The sequence below is a fragment of the Micropterus salmoides genome, unplaced genomic scaffold, assembly GCF_014851395.1.
Source record: "Micropterus salmoides isolate LMB-PRFRI ecotype aquatic unplaced genomic scaffold, ASM1485139v1 Ms_hic_scaffold_17, whole genome shotgun sequence".
NCBI lineage: Eukaryota > Metazoa > Chordata > Actinopteri > Centrarchiformes > Centrarchidae > Micropterus > Micropterus salmoides.
Genome location: NW_024040817.1, coordinates 8,572,740 through 8,594,786, shown reverse-complemented (window position 1 = coordinate 8,594,786; position 22,047 = coordinate 8,572,740). Strand labels below are relative to the sequence as shown.

General features: G+C 41.0%; 1 protein-coding gene across 4 annotated transcripts; it reads left to right on the top strand.

Moving 5' to 3' along the window:
- Positions 1-9,341: 9,341 nt before the first annotated feature.
- Positions 9,342-21,314, top strand: brd2a (bromodomain containing 2a). Of its 4 annotated transcripts, none has more exons than XM_038725545.1 (12): positions 9,342-11,515; positions 14,700-15,006; positions 15,158-15,295; positions 15,558-15,699; positions 15,867-16,054; positions 16,155-16,667; positions 16,941-17,069; positions 17,221-17,412; positions 17,569-17,834; positions 18,139-18,458; positions 18,712-18,840; positions 19,255-21,314. In XM_038725545.1, the coding sequence occupies exons 1-12, from the start codon at positions 11,484-11,486 to the stop codon at positions 19,377-19,379; spliced, it is 2,481 nt and encodes an 826-aa protein (XP_038581473.1). In that variant the 5' UTR covers positions 9,342-11,483; the 3' UTR covers positions 19,380-21,314. The 4 variants fall into 4 exon arrangements, with proteins under 4 accessions (XP_038581473.1, XP_038581475.1, XP_038581474.1 ...); XM_038725547.1 differs by lacking the exon at positions 19,255-21,314 and adding an exon at positions 18,933-18,948 and having other exon boundaries at positions 18,712-18,886; XM_038725546.1 differs by having other exon boundaries at positions 9,343-9,878; positions 19,252-21,314.
- Positions 21,315-22,047: the final 733 nt, after the last annotated feature.

The window sequence follows — 22,047 nt, the reverse complement described above, 5'->3', positions numbered from 1 at the left end:
GGACTTGAAAACATCTGGGGCTCAGCTAAATACAACCGAGTCTACTTCATAAATGGAAGGGGGAGGTGAGCGCAGCCTCCCTTCTCCCTTCTCCCTGATTTGTCCCAGCAGGCCAAGTAAATGACAAGTTCCCTACAGGTTGACTTTATCTGCAATTTGGGGAATAAAAGTATACCTGCCTAACAGCAGTACTGTGCTTTTACTTCACACTTGGGCTGTGGGCTACTTCACAGCTACAACTATGGTAGATGTGGGCTAGTAATTATAGTTCTGTGTTTATTTATATATTACTGATTAGCTTTTACTGGTATAACCATAAACAATGACTAGGTAGATTATCTATAAGAGCATCTTTGTATAGAATACTGCATAACTTTTACCGTTTCATTCCACCTATTTCCTTTTAAGAAACACAGTAGTGCAAATACCAGCAAAGTAACAGCCATCCGCTCAGTATACAGTCACATCACCAAAGTTTTGTCCTGTAAAGTGAAATTCAACACACAACACAACATGCAGAACATGCAGTGTTTTTTGTCAATCAATAGCTGTGGATTAATAATTAACTAATTAACTACAAAACAAATCATTCAGGAGCTAAAATCTCTGCAAAACATTTATAGAACATTTTAACATTCAGCTTGTAGAAATAAACCAACAACGTCAAAAGGCTAGTTTTGTGGAGGGAGGTTTGTTTTAGATTAATGCCAATCCAAGCCTCACATTACATAATCTCAAGACTGTCTTCATTAATAAGATATTATTATATTTGATCTCAGACATCTAGGTGGCAAACAAAAGGGAATGGAATATAATAGCAATTAAATATGATAGTGGTCCATAGCCGGAGGAGCTAATTGTGCCAGATTGTAAAATAAAACATTACCAGAATGCCAATAAGAGCCAAAACAGACATAAACGACAGTTTACAATTTCAACTCGACTCAAAGAGAATAAACAGAAAAAAACAGTCCTCCAGAAAGAGGATGAGCAGTGATAGTTTTAACCGCATTTTACATTTAATTGTGCTAGCTTGCCGTCTGATATTATTATATTAGCTAACATTGGTGTTACCTGTAGTGTGGCAGAACCTCTAACATTATTTATAGCTTTTTAGACTTACTTGGATTACTTTTTGTTAAGCTTGTTGGCCAGACACACGTCTGTTTTGTCTGTTGCTTGGAACAGCCACTATTCTGCTTTTAATGTGACGACACAGGGTCGGGATGTAGCCCCGTTGACGCTCCCGTGCCTCTCTCTGACTACAGCGACGACGCCGCAGCTAACGAAAGAAATGCAGTCCACTAACACCACCAAACAACCCGCCCCAGCACAACACAAACTCCACATAAGGATAAATAACAACAATAAAGTTTTATGTGCTGAAGCCCATCAGACCAAATGAGAATTAGATGATGTCGGTTAAAAACACAGTCAACGTCAGAATGGCTGATTGTTAGCTCGTCAGCTAACGCAGAGCAGTTGCTAACGTTATCTGGTACAAATTACTATAGTTGAAAACATTATGGCTTTCCACACTACTTCACCCGCTAACGTGATTCATATTACTATCTTGCATACCACCGGTATTACGTCACAATGTTGATTTTAGCCTGCAAGAGATGATCTAACGGGATTTGTTTATACTGGCCTGTAGTGATGCAAGGCAGAGGCAGCCAGCTAACGTTAGCACGGATCCACCGCTGTTTGCTTCATAATGTTCAATTTAGATTCATTGTTGTTTTACCTATACTCAGGTATACAGCTTGTCCACCGTCTCAGTTGCTCTAACTTATTTGACCAACATACAATGCAAAATAATGCCAGTGCACCACGGTGAAAGTCCCATTCACTGCAGTAATGTTACTGCGATCTATAAAGTGTGGCAACAATCTTATTATAATAATCAATCTAGCTCACTAACTGTTTGATTAGCATACAATACATTTAGCTGTGCTCACCCTGTTGAGAATTTTTTCTGTATTAAAACAGATGTTTCCGATTATGCTGGCTCATGAGTTCAAGCACCACAAACCTGGTTGCAATCTCCCCTTAGGGTTAGAGTCCCTAAGTTTAAAAAAAAAAAGAGGGTGGGATAGAGTGAGAAATGGGGAATCAAAGGAGTAAAATAAGCAAAGGTGAGAGACCTGCCTGTTTTTATTTTCTATTTCACTTTTTAAACTTTTATATTTCCCTGTGGCTTTTATGTTTCATGTAAAGCACTTTGAATTATCTTGTTGTTGAAATGTGCTATACAAATAAACTTGCCTTGCCTTGAAACTGCACCGCTAGTGGCCGCTGAAAACTACATATTATCCTTTTCAAAAGCCCAAAAGGCTGATCAAAACGTAGCAAAACGTTTTCCAAAGGAAACGGTGCTTCCCTGAACACCCTGCTGTGTACGCAAGCGCACTGAATTTTTTAACACCGTTGTGTTTACAAACTTGTCACAGCTGATTGGGTAACACCTCAGACACGCCCACCAAACCTCGAAGCCCGTTGCAGAACATTGCGCAACGTTGCAAGGAAACATGTCGTTCAATCCAAAAATGTTGCAAACCGGTGCAAAACGTTTTGAGATTGAACTTATTCGGAGAGCCCGGCTGCTGCTCAGCCAAGCAGCACTGCAGCAACATCGAGTCACATAAAACAACCGACTAAAACTAACTACAATACAGTGTTTGTTGTGCTACAGGACAGTATGCCTACACTGGACAGTATAAAACAAACTTTTCAAATCTACCTGGGCTGGAGCCTACATCAATTTGGCGTGGCATGGAGACAGTCAGTCTGTGGCACTGCTGAGGTTTTTGTGGAAGCCCAGGTTGCTTTGATAGCGGCCTTCAGCTCGTCTGTATTGTTGGGTCTGGTGTCCCTCATGTTTCTCCTGACAATAAATTCTCTATGGAGTTCAGGTCAGCTGGTTGGCCAGTCAGCCACAGTAATACCGTGGTCTGCAAACCATTTAGGCATACATGTCATTTTTGCACGGTGGGCAGGTGCCAAGTAGCCTACTGCTGGAAAAGTAAATCAGCATTATGCAGTGCTCTAAAACATCCTGATAGACTGCTGGATTGACTCTGGACTTGAGACAACACAGTGGACCAACACCAGCAGAGGACATGGCATCCCAAATCCTCACTGACTGCGGAAACGCCACACTGGACTTCACGCAACTTGGATTCTGTGCCCCTCCACCCGTCCTCCAGACTCTGGGACCTGGACTTCCAAATGAAATGCAGAATGTGCTTTCACCTGAAAACCAAAGTTCTTTTTCTCCTTAGCCCAGGTATGATGCTTCTGACGCTGTCTCTGGTTCAGTAGCGGCATGACACAAGGAGTGCGACACTTGTAGCTCCTTTCACATCCAATGTGGTTTTCCTACTACATTGTAACCTTCCAGTCATCTTCCCAGGAATATGCTTTGACACAGCACTCTGTGAACAGACAGCCCTTTCAGCAATGACCTCCTGTGGCTTACTTACCTTTCTTGTGGACGGAGAGTCTTCTGGACAACTGTCAAGTCAGAAGTCTTCTCCATTATTGTGGTTACGTATACTGAACCAGACTGAGAGATTAAAGGCTCTTCTTAGGCTGACATTTTTGTATTATATATTCTTCATTCTAATATTTTGAGATATTGATTTTTGATTTCCATAAGCTGGGAGCTGGAATCATGAAGATTAACACAAAAAAAGGCCTGAAATATTTTACTTAATGTGTAATGAAATGAAAATGAAAAATTAACTTCTTGAAGAAATTAATTTAATAATAAGAAAAAATTTTCTGAGATGCACCCGTATAAGACCAACTTTAACCGAAATATTTTAAGGGATAGGTTCAAAATGTTTCAATTATGTCTTAAAACTATTGTCAGGTTCCCATATTAACACAGAAACAATTTTTGCTTGCTGTAATCATTCCTCCTATTCATATTCAAACATCCCTTCCTAATGTGCTTTCAATGTACAGTGAGTGATTGGAAAAATACCACAGTCCTTGTTCTGTGTAAAATGTATTCCAAAGAAGTCTGACTTATTCAAATTAAATGTGCATCAAAATTACTTAGTATTAAAATCCCTCTTTATGTCTCAACAGACAGTGTTTCCTAGTTGAGCTGCAGTGGAGGGAAAGCCAACACAAAGAGTGGATTTTGTATTTAAAAGACTAACTTTTTAAATGTTGTAGATTGGAACAAAATTTGCAACATTTTAGATGTTTTTTAAGTTGTAATTTGACCAATTAGTCAGTCAATCAATCAATCAATAAGTCACATTTTTAAATTTTAGTGACCAAATGATAAGAAATAATAACTCGTTGAAGTAATAAAACATAATTTTAGAAGAGCACTGCATAAACACTGCTATTGTTATTGGTTTGCCGAGTATGCACCTTTCAGAATGAAAATACTAAGGCATCATCAAACTATGGAGTAAAACCATCAGTTGCTTTGGATTACAATATCCTGCAACCCACGCAATGTTTTCTTACTGCTCCTCATAACATTACACTGGAAACAAACTACACATTTAATACTGTAAAAAAAAAAGTAAAAAGTAGTTCAACTTAGTGTCCACCAGATAGCAACATAACACAACATTCAACAACCTGAAAGGTAGTAACCTGGAGTGGTCAATAGATGGCACATTACAACAGTAAACTGGTAACTTAAGATTTAGATCCCACACACCCTTTTAATTGTATTTTTCTTACTTCTGGACAATATTAGATGGTCAGTATAATGTTACCCTCTAATCTATACCATCTGTGCAGATGTTCTTTCTTCATGCTGTTACTAATTAGGATCAATCCACAATAACAAGATCATCCTTAATTAAAAGCAATCTTAATGCCAGGACAAGATTTTCAGGTAATCTTTTTGCTCGGAAGCAGTATTTGACACTGTCTCCTAAATCCTGATCTAATCAACAGCTATGACAGCATGGTTGGTGCCCCTGGCTCATATTTAGTCTTAATGACTTTTATCCTAATAAATGACAGCTGCATCATACAGTAACTAATTTCCTGTATACTGAATGTTTTTATTTTATTGCATTAAAGGCATTACTGAAATATAACCCCAAAACACATCAAAACACCACAATCTGCTCCTAAAAGTGGATAGTTACACAATGTGTTTGTTATAAATACGTTCTAGTTATGTCTGTGGCTTTTCAAACCCCAAAAGGCACAAAGTTACCATTTGATTAAAAAAAGTAATGTGCACAAAACGAAAGAGTTTCAAGTGAATGGACTTTATATTTAGTTTAGTCTGTTTAGTTTATTCTGTTTAAGTGATTACTCATTCAAAAGAATTTCCAGTGATTAAATTAAGTAAATAGCTTTCCTCAGACGTAAAATAACAAAATAGCACTGTATTTATCTGCTGAGTCTAACGGAAAATGTGAAACTAAAATGTTTGGAAAAGGAAATGAAGTATACTACTACTACTAGTCTTAAATGTGTCCACCGAGGTAGCATAAATCAGAATCCACACACACATTTCTCCCTTTCTCTTGTCTCTTCCTTGCATGCCTTACTCTTTCAATTTTCTTACTTACTATTTTTCTACTCTCTTTCTTTTGATGCCATTGTAGATGCTGCTGGCAGATATGGGGTGGCAATAGAACAGTGGATAAGACACATGTCTTTGGTGCGACCCGGGTTCAAAACCCCACTGTGACACATTCACCAAAGTGTCCCCTGAGCAAGACTCTTAACCCCTAGTTGTTCCAGAGGTGTGCGACATACATTGCAATTGTAAGTTGCTTTGGATAAAAGTGTCAGCTAAATGAGTGAATGTATTGTAATTTTGGTGCATACAGTATTGTGACCAAAGCATTACAGTGACACCCTTCTAACAAAAACTGCAAAGACTCAGAGACATATGCTGGAAAAGAGATTACACAAGTAGGATTAGGAAACATGTTAATCTTAATCTCGTTTCATGTCACTGATCATCTTTGTTGCTTTTATCCGTACCAGTATGAAGCATATCCTGCCCTGTTGCTGGTTTGTGCCGTACACAGTTGCTGTCTTAACACAACCACAATAAATATATATTGTACCTACATAATACACTGGCCAATGAGTAACATCTTATTTTATAGATTTGCTCTCTCTCTCTCTCTCTCTCCACCAACCTTCTGGAGGAGAAAGTCCACCTTCATTCAGATGGAAATTACTCACCTTGGAGCCTCTGCTTCCTTCTTTGAGAGTATAATGAAGTGTCCCGGGTGTTGTTCACACATCTACAACTCTTTTTGCATAATTAATCAGCCGTTGTTTTCCTAGACTCTTTAGTTATCTTCCTGGAACTGTTTTGCCCATGATCTTTGGGTTTCAGGTGAATCTATGCGCTTTATCGCTATATTGCCTGAAGAAAAGAGCACAGTTCAAAATAAGATATATAATCAATATATAAATATAATCAGGAAATCGGTCAGTTTGGTGTTGTGGTGTTGTGGAGCCTGGTGGCTGATGGCACAAATGAGCCTCCAAAGCGCTTTGGGGCTCGGGGCTGGATGAGTCTGTGGCTTAAGGAGCTCCTGAGCTGCCTCAGATCAGCGTAGAGAGGATGAGAGGGGTTGTCCATGATGGTTTTCAGCTTCCCTCTCATCCTCTTCTCATTCAGTGACTCCACACTGTCCAGTTCCATCCCCACCACCGAGCTGGCCTTCCTCACCAGCTTGCCCAGTTTGTTGGCGCCACAAGTCCCGATGCCACCTCCCACAGCAAAAAACAGCAAAGAAGATACTGGCCACTACAGACTGGTAGAACAACCGTGGCAGCCCGGTGCTCACATTGAAGGACCTGAGCCTCCTCAGGAAAAACAGCCTGCTTTGTCCTTCCCTGTAGATGTACTGCTATGTAAGCAGTAACAAGGACAACGATTAAAACTTAAAATGGCCTTCTCTAGTAAGATACATTATCTTACAATAATATGAAGCACAATCATCTTATCAATCCATGTTATGAGTCTAACAAAAGACAACTTCAACTGAAACTACTGTTGTCTTTGATTGGAAAACTGCCTCTATGCCTGATCTGTCTCTGACTTATAGTGCAACACAGGGAAAAAGACACAATTCAACAATCTCCCCTTGCTGCTGTAATTCTCATTGGATGAGAGTCAAAAAAATACATATACATGTACATGAAAAGCATGTTTGAGAAAAGGCTCAGTATTACTATTTTAGCAAAGGGGATAAAGAGAAAGTAGAGACATTTGCAGCAACAGCACAACACAATGGAAAACAATACAGGTGTGTTTTTGAATATAGACTTTGTCAAGCAAACAACAACACGGTTGGATGCAAATGAAAGTAGCTGGGAAAGAAAGATCAGCATGCTCGTGCCAAATACTTTTGATGTGCAAGAACAGAGCTAATGCGAGATGTACTGTTAGTGTAGTGAGTTTGTTTATCTGTGTGTGAGCTGACTACGCAACAACATTACTGAATAGGACCCTTAAATACACAATGTTCTTCCAAACCTGATCTTCCGTAGGCCAATCTGAAAACTGCTGCGTGCATGTTGTTGCTAAGGAAGTCGTGCCACAGTGAGAGAAAGTGATTGGACTGAAGAGTCACAGATCCACAGAGTTATGCAAACACAACAGCCACACAAAATATCCAGCACTCAGAATACATTTATTTTGTTACAGTCTATTTAAGACACTGTGGCTTATGCAAACAGCACAAAAGCAAACTGTGATCCTGGAGTCAATACTGAACCAGTTTACAGTAAATTTGTAACTCTGGTAACATATGACTCAGGACAGAGGCGTTGTGAGGGAGAGAGCTTCCTTGGCAACCATTTTTGAACTGACTGTCATCATGTGACAAACTGATGCAGCCAAGCGCTGAAAAAAAAACAGAGACAGGGACACACAGGGAGACAAACGGAGGGAGGGAGGGAGGGAGGGGGAGAGTGAGCACTGCTGGTGACTCAGAGGAGGCTGATTCTGACGTTATCCACCAACCCCTCCCTTCTCCCAGTTCCCCTGCTTACATGGCAGATCCTGGACGTTCCACAAAATACAGTGTGTGCACAATTATTAGGCAAGTGATTATTTTTACCATATCGTTATTTTTATGCATATTTAATAACTCCAAGCTGTATAAAGTTGACAATTGGATGTAAGCATATCAGATGATGTATATTTGTGTAATAAGGAAGGCTGTGGCCTAAATCCTCCTTTATTATGCTCTTTTTGCACCCAAGTTAAGTATTAGCAACAAAACTTTGATTGTCTGGTCACGCCTCAAAAGTTTCACTATTTCAAGAGTGATGCATCTGTCTGAAAGGGATTTGGCCCGTTTTATCTGAGCGAATGAAGCTGCCTAAAAATTACACAAATATACATCACCTTACATGCTTAAAACCAATGAGCATTCAAATTTATACAGCTTGGACTTGCATTAAAATGATGATATGATCAAAATACTCACTTGCCTACTTACTGTGCACACAGTGTGTAACAACATAACACAACATATTGTGCATTTTGTCTAGTGAATGGTCAGCAATATTTGGCTCGCCCATATCCATGCCAAACCTTTAAGTCATCACTTTGTGGGAACAACTTTTTATTGATATTTTTTGCTTGTGATCAGCATTCAGAAATGGTGAGAAACAAACAATATAGTGAAATGTGACCTATAGAACTATTTACTATAGTGCTATAGGTCTTAATATTAGGTATTAAGGCCCGCACCTCCGGACTCTTGAACAGTTTCTGTACATGTGCAATTAAGTAACTTAACTCAGTGTGAAACTGTGAAGCATTACTGAAATATTGACTGTGCAATATATAATATGTGTTTTGTCAATTCTTTTACTTTTTCTTTATTTGATTCTACATCAAGGGAACATGCACTTAAAATCTCATTGAACTATGTTAAGTGACAATAAAGCATTTTGATTCTGATAATAGAAAATGAGAAGAAACATAAATAATCTCAATGTCCTCTAGAAGCAAATATCTATTTGCTATATTTTTGTTTGTGTTGTTGAACCACACCTCAACAATACAAACATCTATACACAGAGTGAGCAATATATGGCCTGTCATGGAAAATACATAATAACTTGCAGGATATAATCAAATTAATGTTCAGTCTGAGAGGATATTGATCAACAGCATAGATATAAACTATTATGGCTTTTTTCTGCTTAAATCTTAAGTCTGTAGCTGAATCCCATCTCCTTTCCAGGGAACACTCAAATGTGGGATACACTCATTCACCATTATGTAAAAAAAAAAAAAAGGCGAAACTGCTCTTAGCAGTCTCTTGCATTCACGGCAGGTACGCATGCGCAGTGCCCCTTGTTGGTTGCAACACTGACATCGAGATCGACTCGTCATCTGGAGAAAACGGACGTTTCTAACCCTTTTGAGATAAACTGAGCCACTATACACGAACTGTGCAGGACAACTACGATCATAAACGGATTACAATAGGGGAAGTTCGGGAAACAACACAATCAATAATATTAAAAAAATTCTTCGTCACGTGGTCACGCTTGACCAATCGGAGCGAGCCGAAACCAGCGGAAAGTATTTCCCTTTGTTCGGATATTTTGGCTACTTTATATCCAAATCTGAGCCTAATGCTTTGTATAAATCACAGGATGTGGATGAGGAGGAGACGTTTTCTGGAGAAATGACCCGCGGTGGATGTGTTTTATTGCGTTGTGAAATGCCACGTGTTCAACTTTTGATAAACAGTATTGCTTTGGCGTATCTCGATCTCATCACATGACTCCCCTCCCCCACCCGGCTCAGGGAATGGGGAAGAAGGCGGACATGTTGGAGGCAAATGTGTTGGTTAAAAAGTATCGAGGTGGAGGACAAGAAGATTATTTGACGAAAGGTTTCGCATTATTTTTTTTTATTTTTCCGGATTTACCAGTCGACATTTCTATTTACTATAAATTCAAGGTTTTTTTTATATGTCATACTTTGAAAACATTTCTTTTTTTTATAGCCTTATTCAACTTTCCTTTTTAACCGTAGTCTAGCCTACTTTATGTTTTTAACCGTGTAAACATATGTAATACTATTGTAAAGATCTTTTAGTGTTAGTTTGCATCGTTTATTTGAGTGACATTGTAGGGAATTTGTAACCTTCATGTTGGGGGATGGGCGCATGTGGTTAGGTAACCATTTTGGGTGGTTGTTGAATTTGTAGAGAGGTCGCTTTTTAAAGAGACGAATTCTTCTAAATAATGACTAAGTAGTTGATTGTTGTAACTGTAATCTTTGTAATTATTTTTTAAATGTTTGGTTTAGTCTCGTTTAAACCCAAGGTAAAGGCTCAGGCATGGTAGGCCTGGTTGTTTTCAAACCTATACAAAATACGTTTTTCTTGTGATTTCCTTTTTAGCTTTAAGGTAATTAACGTAATTGTTAGTTGGGTTGGGCAAAAGGAGCTTTTACTTTGATCATAAAGTCTTGAGGCCAGTGAGGAAAACTGCTGTGTCATTCAGTGGTTATTGATAGATCCTTTGACCCCCTCTAGGTGTGGTCTTTTTTTATTGTTCTTGAAGTAAGTAAGGCAGCAAATGTAGAGCCTCGCCGATGTATATTCACGTATGACTGTAAGCTTTGTTTTGTTTTTATCTTAGTACTACTTTGTTGTTTGTGAGCCATGGAGGCCTTGTTTTGTGTTCTCAAAATGGTGGCTTTTTTTTTTTCTCAGCAGCACTTGAACGCTACTTGTTTCACTTCGGTTTGTAAGCGTGATGTGTGGCTGTTTCTGTTTGTTATGTTTGATGTTTGACCTTAACTTGGCTGTAAGTTATTCCATTGTAGTAACTGTGTCATTGCGCTTAAAGATGGCGGCCATGCGCCTCTTCCGAAAGACAGAAATGCGGACATTCTGGTAAGTAGAGCGCTCGTGGGGAGAGGCTCTTGGCTCTTGAGGGGTACGCGTGACCTGCTGGAAGAACCAATGGGCTTCTTGGGCTTCACCCTTGAAGCCCGCGTTCCAACCGTGTTGACCAATCCCTGTCGCCGCTTTGCACACGTTGACGTAATGTAATATGATGAGGAGGAGAGCCGCTTCGTTGCCTTCGCATTTTGTACAGGATTAAGCGGAGGAGCCAGTTACATGCTGGATTTCTGTAATGCTGAATAGACCGAGCCAATAGTATTGTGTAATTTTCTTGACGGACAGCAGGAACTTGCGAATGGGTTGGGCCGAAAGTTTGTCATTAAAGCCTCAGTATCTAGGGGTGTGGTGACTTTGAGGGACGTCGTAAGCAGCGAATAGAAACCCAGAGGGCGTGGACTTTCTGAGATGGGCTATCCAATAGAGCGAAGAGTCGGTCTATAAAAGCACGGGTGTAGTCGCATCGTCGCCATTTCAACGAAGCAGATTAAAGGAGTCCAGTGTGGCGGGGAGCGGAGAAAACTGACGGAACAGAGACGGATCCAGGTCCGAGTCTAGCTAAAAACAGAATCCGGATCCATCCTGATGGAAATGGCTGTTAACCCGCTCCTTGACAGGTATCTACCGGTAAAATTGACTCTCAGCTATCAGTCAGAAGGAATATTATAAACGTTTGTCATGATTTTTTTTCTTTTAAATGTCGTTGATGTGAAGGCTGTGTATTGCTGTGTAATACGAGTGGAAGGGAGAAATGGACACTGAATGTGCAGGAGGAATAAGTTTGCCGCGTCGTTAACGGGATCAACGTTAGACGCGAAAAATTATGTTATAGGAAATAACAATGTCTTTGTGGGTTGTAACAAGCTGCGACTGTTGTTCGCACTACGCCGGCGCCATCTTCGGAGCGCCTCTGCCGTTGGCCGCTCTCTCCCGCTGCCTGGCAGTTGGTGCTAGCATTGTTAGCATTAGCTTCACGGACCAGAGCTTTTCCCCTGAATAACAACAGCTCGACCACTCTTGAGTCAGATCGGTGGATCTTATTTATATAAAGCTAATTGTTTTGTAATTAAGTGATCTAAATATGACTACCTGACAAAAGGTAGGTTAACAACCCGACTAACTTTTAGTGACCATATTATAACTTCTAACGTTAACGAAGAATAAATTGAGCCGGGTTAGTGTTAAAACTCGCCGTAGATGATCTCTATAAAGCGGGACAGCGGAGCGCCGCCACACCGGCATTATTGCGTGTTTCCTCAGGTTGTTATTGTAGCCATGTGACGGTCAGGGGTTGTTGTGATCACTGGATCAGCGGCATTGTAGCGTTAGCACAAAAGCTAACGCAGCTAGCCATGTGTGTTTGGTGTTTCAGCTGGCTGCCTGGTTACATCGCTCAATGTCACTCAACCTAATCCAGGTAGAAACTTTCTATTGTGGCAAAAGTTAAACTCACCAACACGGTTTATACTTTTATATTAATTTATATCGTAACTCCACTGTAACTTACTTCAGTGTCAAAGTTTCTTCTGTTTTTTACCCTTTCCTCGCTTTGGCACGCATACCTCTATTTTTACTTATTTATTAATGCGATTTACAGCTAAATTAATATAAAAATGTTTTTGTTTAGTGTTGTTAATGTTATGTACATGATTACTTTTCTTCTTTAATAATAAAGTACACTAACTGTCAAATGTGTTTCCAAAAGTTGTATCATTCAAAACGGATTGCTTTACCAGACAATTTAAATAGAGTATAATAATAGTATTTGTATTTTATTAAACATTTATTCTTTTAACATTACAGTTGCAGCTAAGATGAGCTTTTATTTATTGAATTTTGTTTTATTGAATGTTTTTGTTAAATATGAATAAGTAGGATGGACTAGTGCAAACATGCTCCAGACGCCTGGGGTACAGGTAGGACAAATGGATACACCAATGCGTTACACACCTACCCCATGGGAATCCTTAATTACTGCATGATGCAAACACAGTAATCTTTGTAACACTATTTGCATCAGTTGCATAAAGGTCACTTTAAAGAAGCTTCAACTACACAAATAAAATGAGCCGATGTGGATTTAATGTTTTCCAGCAGACAACTCTCTTGCAATGCTCTTGGAAGAAGTTTTATTTTGTAATGTTAGTAGGTCTACGGAGATGGGCTATGGTGAGTTCAAGAAGGACATCCCCTGACATCAAATGGCGATCCTGCTATGTGGGTTTTTCATTGGGGAAGTGCATACATTTTGTGACTGCAGTTATGCATATATGGCACAACGAAGTACATGTCTCCACCTTTTAGCAAGTAACTGGTTATCATCAGAGCAGGCTAGTGTCTAATGAGCCGTATGTGTCGGGAACCTCTGAGCGTATAATTTTGATCGGTTATTAAAATGGAACACCCTCAAGTTTTCTATATGTATGCAAGTGTTTATCAGTTTAAGGCGGTATTGATATCGGTATGGACTCAGGAACTACTTTTGTCTTGAGAGGCAGCACTGTTGGTGCAGTAACTACATGCTAGAAAGACTAAATTGTGCAGGATTGGTGTAACACCAGTCTCTGGTGCTGCATTTTGACTTAACTGTCCCATCTGGCTGCATACAGCTGGTTGAGGGGGGCATTGGTGTTTTGTAGTTGATCCAGATCACTGTTTGTCGCTACAGCATTACCACAGTTGAAGTGCTGCAGTACTGGTGAGATAAGCTGTAGAAATATATTTCCTAGGTGGACCTGTGGACATTATTCTGGCATGCAGAGTCACTTACAGAATAACAGTGGGTACTGTCACTCATATGAAAGTGTTTTATAAAGACATTATTCCTAGGTATTAAGAGACGTGTTTTCATGCATATTGTTACTCCTGAAGAACTAACACTGTCCAGGTTATAGAGCAGTGACTCAGGCCAATGGCAGCCCCTGACTCACACTGTGTAGTTTTACTTGCGTTCTCTGTGGAAAATACCTTTTGACGCTCCAAGTTGCAGTGGCTAACGGAGCCCCAGTACTACTGAGGATGTATAAAACACAGCAGGATGATACCTTTTTCACCTTTTTAGAGATTGTTACTTTGACATAGTGACTCTTAGTAAATGGGTTTCTGACAACATTTTATTACATTTCTGGACTGTAGAATAGTCAGTGCTTGTATATCAGCTGAAACCCACAGTCCTTTAGGGAAAGTGTTTTTTTCCCTATAAGAAAATGGGGGTGGTGGATCTGTGAGATGAGGAAGTGTTGGTCTGTTCTGACTGGACTGGGAGTGCTGATATGGGAGAAGTATATTTAAATTCAGGCTGACGTGTGCTTGCTTGCTGAGTAATGTTAAGAACATGTGTGTCTGTGAACGGGATTTACAGGTAGGGGAAGATTGTTAGGATAAGATGCAATGTATGTCAACAATAGAACACTATGTCAGGATTACACTATAATCCAATAATTTTGTGTACATATTAATCACAGGATCCCTGAAAATAACCTTTTCAGTTCATGTCTTTTTTTATAGGGATATATACTCCAAAATAGCCAAAACCATTGCTTCTGTTGCAACTCAGTATTTGAGTTGCTGCAAATGCAGGCAGCATACCTGGTTCTATTAATTAGACCAGGTACATTTCATAATGGACAAAAGGACACTAATAGTTTGGCTGTCAACAATGTGATGCTTTTGTTGAAATGAAAAGCAAACCTCGCTCTGCATGGGAGACTATTAAAGATGAATTTTCATACAGCATGTCGGTCTTGGCATCAGTCTAAGAAATGCAAAACAGTGAATTGGTCTTTCAACTACTCTCTACAGCTCCCATGTCGGGATTGAGGTTGGCATGATGGGAGTCACAACAATGGACCAGGGTTCTGGCGCAGCTGGAAAACGAATCCGAAAACCTTCACTGCTCTATGAGGGCTTTGAGAGTCCCGGGATGCCCCCCCTCAATCAGATGGCATATTCGGGACCCCCACAGCCTCCGGTGAAAGACCCCGGCCGACAGGGGAGGATGACCAACCAACTTCAGTTCCTACAGAAAGTCCTGCTCAAGTCTCTGTGGAGGCACCACTTTGCCTGGCCTTTCCATGAACCGGTAGACGCGACCAAACTCAACCTACCTGTGAGTGTGTCACGAAATTAGATATTACCCGTATCTCCCCATAGTTGGTAGCAACTTAGCAACATTATCAGTTTGTATTTTCCTTTTTTAAATGTGTGAACATTACTGTGCCACCGTTTCTTGTCCTGATAGTGTATCTGTCTCTCTCCAGGACTATCATAAGATCATCAAAACTCCCATGGATATGGGCACTATTAAGAAGCGACTAGAAAATAACTACTACCGCAGTGCCAGTGAGTGCATGCAGGACTTTAACACCATGTTCACCAACTGCTACATTTATAACAAGGTAAGACTTGTGTGAGTCTGAGACAACCTGACATGGACGTACAGCAAACATGCAGATTTTTGTCCACTAAACAGAATTTATACACTCAAATATAAATAAAACTCCCAGGAATTATCTGAAGCCGGTGCCAGATGTTATTTGGGAAACTTGTTTTTTTTACTTATTGTATTAATGTGAGTGTAAAAGCATGTTTTTGACTTTACCTACTTATAACTTCATCTTTTTACTGTTGTAACCCTTTTGTCCAAATGTCCTCCTGCAGCCTACAGATGACATAGTACTGATGGCCCAGTCTCTGGAGAAGGCATTCCTGCAGAAAGTGGCTCAGATGCCGCAGGAGGAGTTAGAGCTGCCTCCTCCCATTCCACGGAGCAAAACGGGCAAACCTGGCAGAAAAGGCAGAGGTAATGCAGGTGAACACTGCCTACAAGCAGATTAACATAGCCAAACGCACATGTCTGCAATCATCATCATCACATATAATCTTTTGTGTACAAAATGTACAAATCATGTGACTGAATATAAATTTTTCTCAATCTGCCCCCTCCTATCTTCACCCCCTCTCTTTTAGTCTCTGGAGGAGTGACGACAGCTCATCAGGTCCCAGCTGTCTCCCAGTCAGTGTACTCGCCTCCCACCCCGGAAACACCTGACCACATCCTCTCCACCCCCCCACAGACACTTTTGACCAAGAGCCTGCTCTCTGAACAAAGCATCCCTAGCATTACGGGTCTGCCTCCCACACAGCCCACCACTAAGGTAATGGTTGGCGTTTGACATTTTCTGTTTGTGTAGTCTATGACATCAGATTTCACATGCTTCTCTGACTCACCTTCTCTTCACCTTTCTTCAACCACAGAAAAAAGGCGTGAAGAGGAAAGCAGACACAACTACCCCAACCACGGTAGCCATGCCCATCATGAGCACCATGGGCGTCAGCGGCATCAGCCTGGGGATGGGCGGTGGGCACAACTCCCCGCTAACCCTCACATCTCTGGGGGTGGACCACAACTCCATGAACCAAGGCCTCAGCCTCAGCCAGGGGATGGGCATGGGGATGGGAATGGGGATGGGCATGGGTAGCATACCCATGATGGGTACCAAATCAGCAGGGGGGGCCAGAAGAGGAGTGAGCGGTCGACCTATCAAGCCTCCCAAGAAGGATTTACCAGATTCCATGGTGCCAGCGCCGGTGCGCCGCAGCAAGCTGAGCCCCCAGCTGCGCTACTGCAATGGGGTCCTGAAGGAGCTGCTCTCGAAGAAACACGCAGCGTACGCCTGGCCGTTCTACAAGCCCGTCGATGCCTCCACCCTCGGTCTTCACGACTACCACGACATCATAAAGCAGCCCATGGACCTCAGCACCATCAAGGTACACACATACACCTATCAACTTTGTCAGAACAGAGGGGGAGGGTGGTGTCTGTTCTCCAGTCCTGCTGCACTGAATTGCAGTAGTTAACAGTAGTAGGTGCAGCATGACCCTTAATATGAAATGGTTTCATATATCTCAAAGATGGAAGTTGGATGTGAAGTATATGCCATTAATCTTACTATGTACATCGTATGTTGCCCCTCTTCTCTGATGGTTAGACTGTTTGTCTTAGATTATTTGGCTAAAAATCTCTTCTCTTACTGTCTTTAGCGGAAGATGGACAGCAGAGAGTATCGGGACTCCCAGCAGTTCTCTGCTGATGTTAGACTGATGTTTTCTAACTGCTACAAGTACAACCCCCCTGATCATGATGTGGTGGCCATGGCCAGAAAGCTGCAGGTAATGTTCTCTTTCCAGTAGTGAGATTTTCTCATTGCTGTATATGTGAGCATAATTAAATTATACTAGTTTCTCCTCTTTCTCATTTTTATTCTCAAATCATCACACTGTTCTTGTTTTTAAACTGACTCACTCTGTTTAATTCTTGTAGGATGTCTTCGAGTTCTGCTTTGCTAAGATGCCAGACGAGCCTCCAGCACCCCCGAGCTCCTCATCTTCCTCGTCCTCCTCGTCGTCGTCATCTGAGAGCGAGCTCAGCAGTGAAAGTGAGGAGAGCGAGAGCAGCCCCAGCTCTGACTCTGAGGAGGAGAGGGCAAACCGGCTGGCAGAGCTGCAGGAACAGGTTTGTACTCGAGTGAATGCACACGAACTTCAGAGCAGGAAACCAGAAAGTCATGATCATGTTGAAATATCTGTTTTATTGTGGCATTAATGTGATGATCTAATGTTGCTATGTCCTTTCCTCCAATAACTCATCTGTCTTTTGTTCTCCCTTCAGCTAAAAGCCGTACACGAGCAGCTCACTGCACTATCCCAGGGCCCCATCGTCAAACCCAAGAAAAAGAAAGAGAAGAAGGACAAGAAAAAGAAGAAAAAGGTAGAAAAGGAGAAGCACAGGAAGGTTGAGGAAGAGCTGCCGCCTATTATTAAACCAGCCAAGGCCCCCAAGATCACCAAGACACCAAAACCCAAGAGCAACCGTGGAACAGCCTGTCCTGTGGTGCCGATAAAGAAGGCACCGAGCAAGAAAAACAACAAGAGCAAGTGAGTACTGACACCTGTTGGACAAAGATGGAAATGAATCTACGTTGTGTATTTTGTATTTTCTGGGGCAGAAAGTCCCAAATGGATTCGCTTCAGCATGAAGTCAAACAGATTTAAGATTTGTGTATAAATACTCATTTTAAACAACAATGACTATCAGTTATAAATTATTATTCATGTAATCATATATTGTTATATGAGCTTTCTCTTGTTTAGCCTCATCTTTGTGGGTTGGATTAGACAATCTCTCAGACATCTTTTAACAGTCTCTCCCTCCATCTCCTTCTCCCCTGTCCTCCGTCAGGTCCAAGAAAGGTGGCATGACCTTTAGCGTGCCTCCGCCGGTCCACGAGCCCATAGTGAGTCATTACGACTCGGATGAAGAGGAGGAAACGGCACCCATGTCGTACGATGAGAAGCGTCAACTCAGCCTGGACATCAACAAGCTGCCGGGGGAGAAGCTGGGCCGCGTTGTTTACATCATCCAGTCCCGCGAGCCCTCGCTCCGAGACACCAACCCAGAGGAGATCGAGATAGACTTCGAGACACTGAAGCCATCAACGCTGCGGGAGCTGGAGAGATACGTCATGACGTGTCTGAGGAAGAAACCTCGAAAGCCATATGGTTAGTAGTACAAATTAACTGAAGATTGTTTTTACTTGTGTGATTAAAATGTTCATGCAATCTGTGTTTAAAAGCTGCAAGGGAATCAGTAAAAAATAGATTATTTTATGAAGTCTAAGGAAAAATAGAACATAATTACAGAAACTTTGAGCCTTAGTGTTGTTGCGTCCTCCGCACTACACTAAAGCAGTAGATATTTGATAATTCTGTACAGTACCGCCAACTTATTGTGATGTTGTCTGTTTGTACACAGCAAGTAAAAACAACATTGCTGGCAAGTCCCGTGAAGAGATCGCTCTGGAGAAACAAATGGAGCTGGAGAGAAGGCTGATGGACGTCAGCGGTCAGCTCAACTCTGGAAAGAAGCCTCCTAAGAATAAACGTAAGTCCTCCATACTGCCGTCTTACAGAGTGCAGTGTTCGTGGTAAAAAAGTGTCCAGATTTTCAAAGAAAAAGTGTCCAGATTTTCAAAGAAGATAAAGGTTGTCAGAAATCGGTAAATGTTTTTGCACTTTTAAATTTAAAGATGTAATTCTGATCTTGTTATATTGTTGAGTTTAATGGCCCTAAAATGTCCTTTCCTTCATTTCAGTAGAAGCTCTTTAGGCTCCATGTACCAAATTATTGTTAACATGTCAGGATTTATTTTAGACATTTAGATTCCTATAGATCCAAATGTTATTGTCATGTGTTGGACACAAATGTGCAGCATCTTTCTCTTGTGGTTTGAGTTCTACCCAAATCAAAGGGCTGAATATGGTCTTGATTGTGTGTGTGTGTTGTTTTCTTCAGCAGAGAAACCGGCAACAGAGACGAACACGCAGCCGTCACGCCTCAGCGCCAGCAGCTCCTCCTCCGACTCCTCTTCATCATCCTCTTCGTCCTCCTCCTCGGACACAAGCGAGTCAGACTCCGGCTGAGAGGCAGGGGGTTTCCATATGATCAGTGTTTCGCTTTCCCACAAAGTGGACTGAACTGTAATAGAGCTACTGACGATGGAGCCGCAGGACGGATCAGACGAGACCAGAGCTAGGCAGGACTGGTCCGACTCGACAAGTGTCAACTCAACAAAGAGCGAGAGAGATGGGGCTTTCCCTGCGCTCGGCTCATTCATCCAGTCCTCTCCTGGACACAGAGACGTTGAGGATGGATGGAAAGAAGTGGAGTCATTGTAAAGTCCTGCCGTTCTCCTGGAGAACTGGCCTTGCTGAGCAGAGCGAGGGACGCTCCATCTCCTGCAACAAGAAAAAGAGAGAAGAGCGACGCATGTGTTGGAGGGATAAGGGTGCTAGAGCCAGAATCTGTCTTATTTCTGGAGATATTTTCCCTTCTTCCCATGCTCCCCGTCTTCATGCTGTATAGATAAGGTGTACAGTTATATGAATATCTATTTTTCTTTTATAAAGAAGCATTTTATGGAGCTAATTTATTCCCTCATTCTGGGAACGATGAACTGGTGTGGGCGGAGTTGTTTTAGTTCTTGTTTAGTTTTTTTCTTGAGTGGCAGAGGGGAAGTGTATGTGTGTTAGTGGTGGGTGGGTGTGCGTGTTGGTATGAATGTGTGTGTGTGTGTGTGCGCGCCTGCCTGCATGAATGTATGTGTTCGCATGCAAGAGTGCGAGATCCGACACCACAAGTGCAGCCTTGTGAATTTCCTCCTAGTTTTGACGCAGGCGTTGAAAATCAGTCTGCACGCAGAAGCACCTTGGTTCAGTAGAATGCATGCAATACAGAGGAGCTGTCAAACATCTGCATACTCATGTACTACTTTACTGCATCCTTGTGTACTCATGTACTTGTTTGAAAAGGGTTGGCCACTGTACAGAAATGTGACATAGTTACACATCAGTTTATACATACATATTTCTGTTCCCATGTGTGCTGTCTATTTTTATTTTTTTCCTTCATCCATTTCTCTGTAAACGTGTTGCTCTTTTTTTTTTTTTTCTTCTTCTTGTGACCAATCTGCTAATAAATTGTGAGGACGTGTCTTGTCCACTCACCTGTGCCCAAATAACATCTTGGTTCTTTTGAGTTCTTTCGGTCTGTTCGGCTCGAGTCGTAAAACATCTGACTGGACTTTGAGGAAAAAGGTTTTGCTGGTTCTTATATTTGATATTTTATTCGAGCAGGTGAAGCAATTTGGGTTTTCACTTCTTAACACCACGGTGTCACAAAGTTAAAACTGCTTCATCTTTAAAAACAATTTGGCCTTTTGAGATCTATGGCAGCTGATCGTATTTATTTTCTGTATTAACTGAGTTTTGTTTAAGAGTAAGTTTACTTATTTGTGTGATTAAAACATTAGTTATACCAGGTTGGGAAGTTTGGCAGGTAAGAAAAGCAACGTGTCCGGTGAAGTTTGGGTTCCAGCAGTCAGTTTACCAGAAGACACACAGGATGGTTTTATGTTGTAATAACGATGCACTGTTTGTTTGGTGGAACTACTAAACAAGTTTGTGACTTAGGTAAGGTGTGTATCATTTTTGTTCTTTTTAAAATCACTATGGCTTGAGATTGAAGTATTGTATGTTTTCAAACTGATTATTTATTTAGAAGGAATTTGAAATAGATACTTTTTTTCATAAAACTGAAAATAATCAAAAGTTAACTATGACATATGCACAGATTCACTGTCAGGATTGTAGAAGTGTACATATTTTACAGTCTCGATCTTTTGAGCATGTTTTTGTTTTTCATTCTTTTGGCTACTGTTCTAAAACAAAAATACTCCAGACTTGTCAGTCTTAACTTTTCTGCAGTTTGTCAGAAATCTAAACGCCTCTGTACTTGACTTCCCATCATTTCATCTGAACATCTGTACATAAATAAACTGGGACATGTTCATCTTTTCACTGACTGGAGGGATATTTTATTTACAGATTATGTAATTTTAGAAACACTGAGCTCAAAGGGAATGAGGATGTTTATTCATGACTGATATAAAACTTTTGTAAACAGTGACATCTACTGTTACAAAATGTATTAAAATATAAAGCTTGCTATTTAAAGTGATAGTAATTGACATACAGCCCAGTTATTGGTACCTGAAATAATTGTAATCTCTCTTTGCTTTAATAAATTGGAGAATTTTAAATGACAAACTCCACAATTTTTTGAAATTCATAACTGACTGGTGTTTTTCTATTAATGCAAGAGATTTTTTTCTATTATATAAAATGTTTGTTTCCTTGAGAAGGATGACAATCAGATAAACGTATAAGCTTATACATGTCTCCGTTCCCAGCTGTAACAGAAACAGGTGAACAATCTTCACTGATTGACGAGCATCACGCACGTCCGTGTTTCCTGTTTATTTTTTAACATTTCTGTGGACAGAAAAGGAAAGCTTTCCGAAATCCCCACATCTGTGTCCATGTTGAGCTGCATCCTGTCTCTCTGTTGTTGGTGAGGTAAGCCACTACAGTGAATCACACCTTACTTCTAATTCCTGCACAGCTCGACCGAACCTTTCCCCTTTTTGTTCCTGGACTGCTGTCACATACCTGGATGAAAGGTGGGAGATCACAGAGATGTGTTGGAGGGCTGTTGTAACTGCAGATCAACCAGGATCTGTCCAGGACCAGA

Excerpts from the sequence above, each read along its gene's own strand:
- brd2a (XM_038725544.1), top strand. The coding sequence starts at position 11,484 with ATGGAAATGGCTGTTAACCCGCTCCTTGACAG. Across the intron at positions 17,413-17,568 it reads TGGCAGAGCTGCAGGAACAG|CTAAAAGCCGTACACGAGCA; the intron begins GTTTGTACTCGA and ends TTCTCCCTTCAG. Across the intron at positions 18,841-19,251 it reads GAAGCCTCCTAAGAATAAAC|CAGAGAAACCGGCAACAGAG; the intron begins GTAAGTCCTCCA and ends TGTTTTCTTCAG.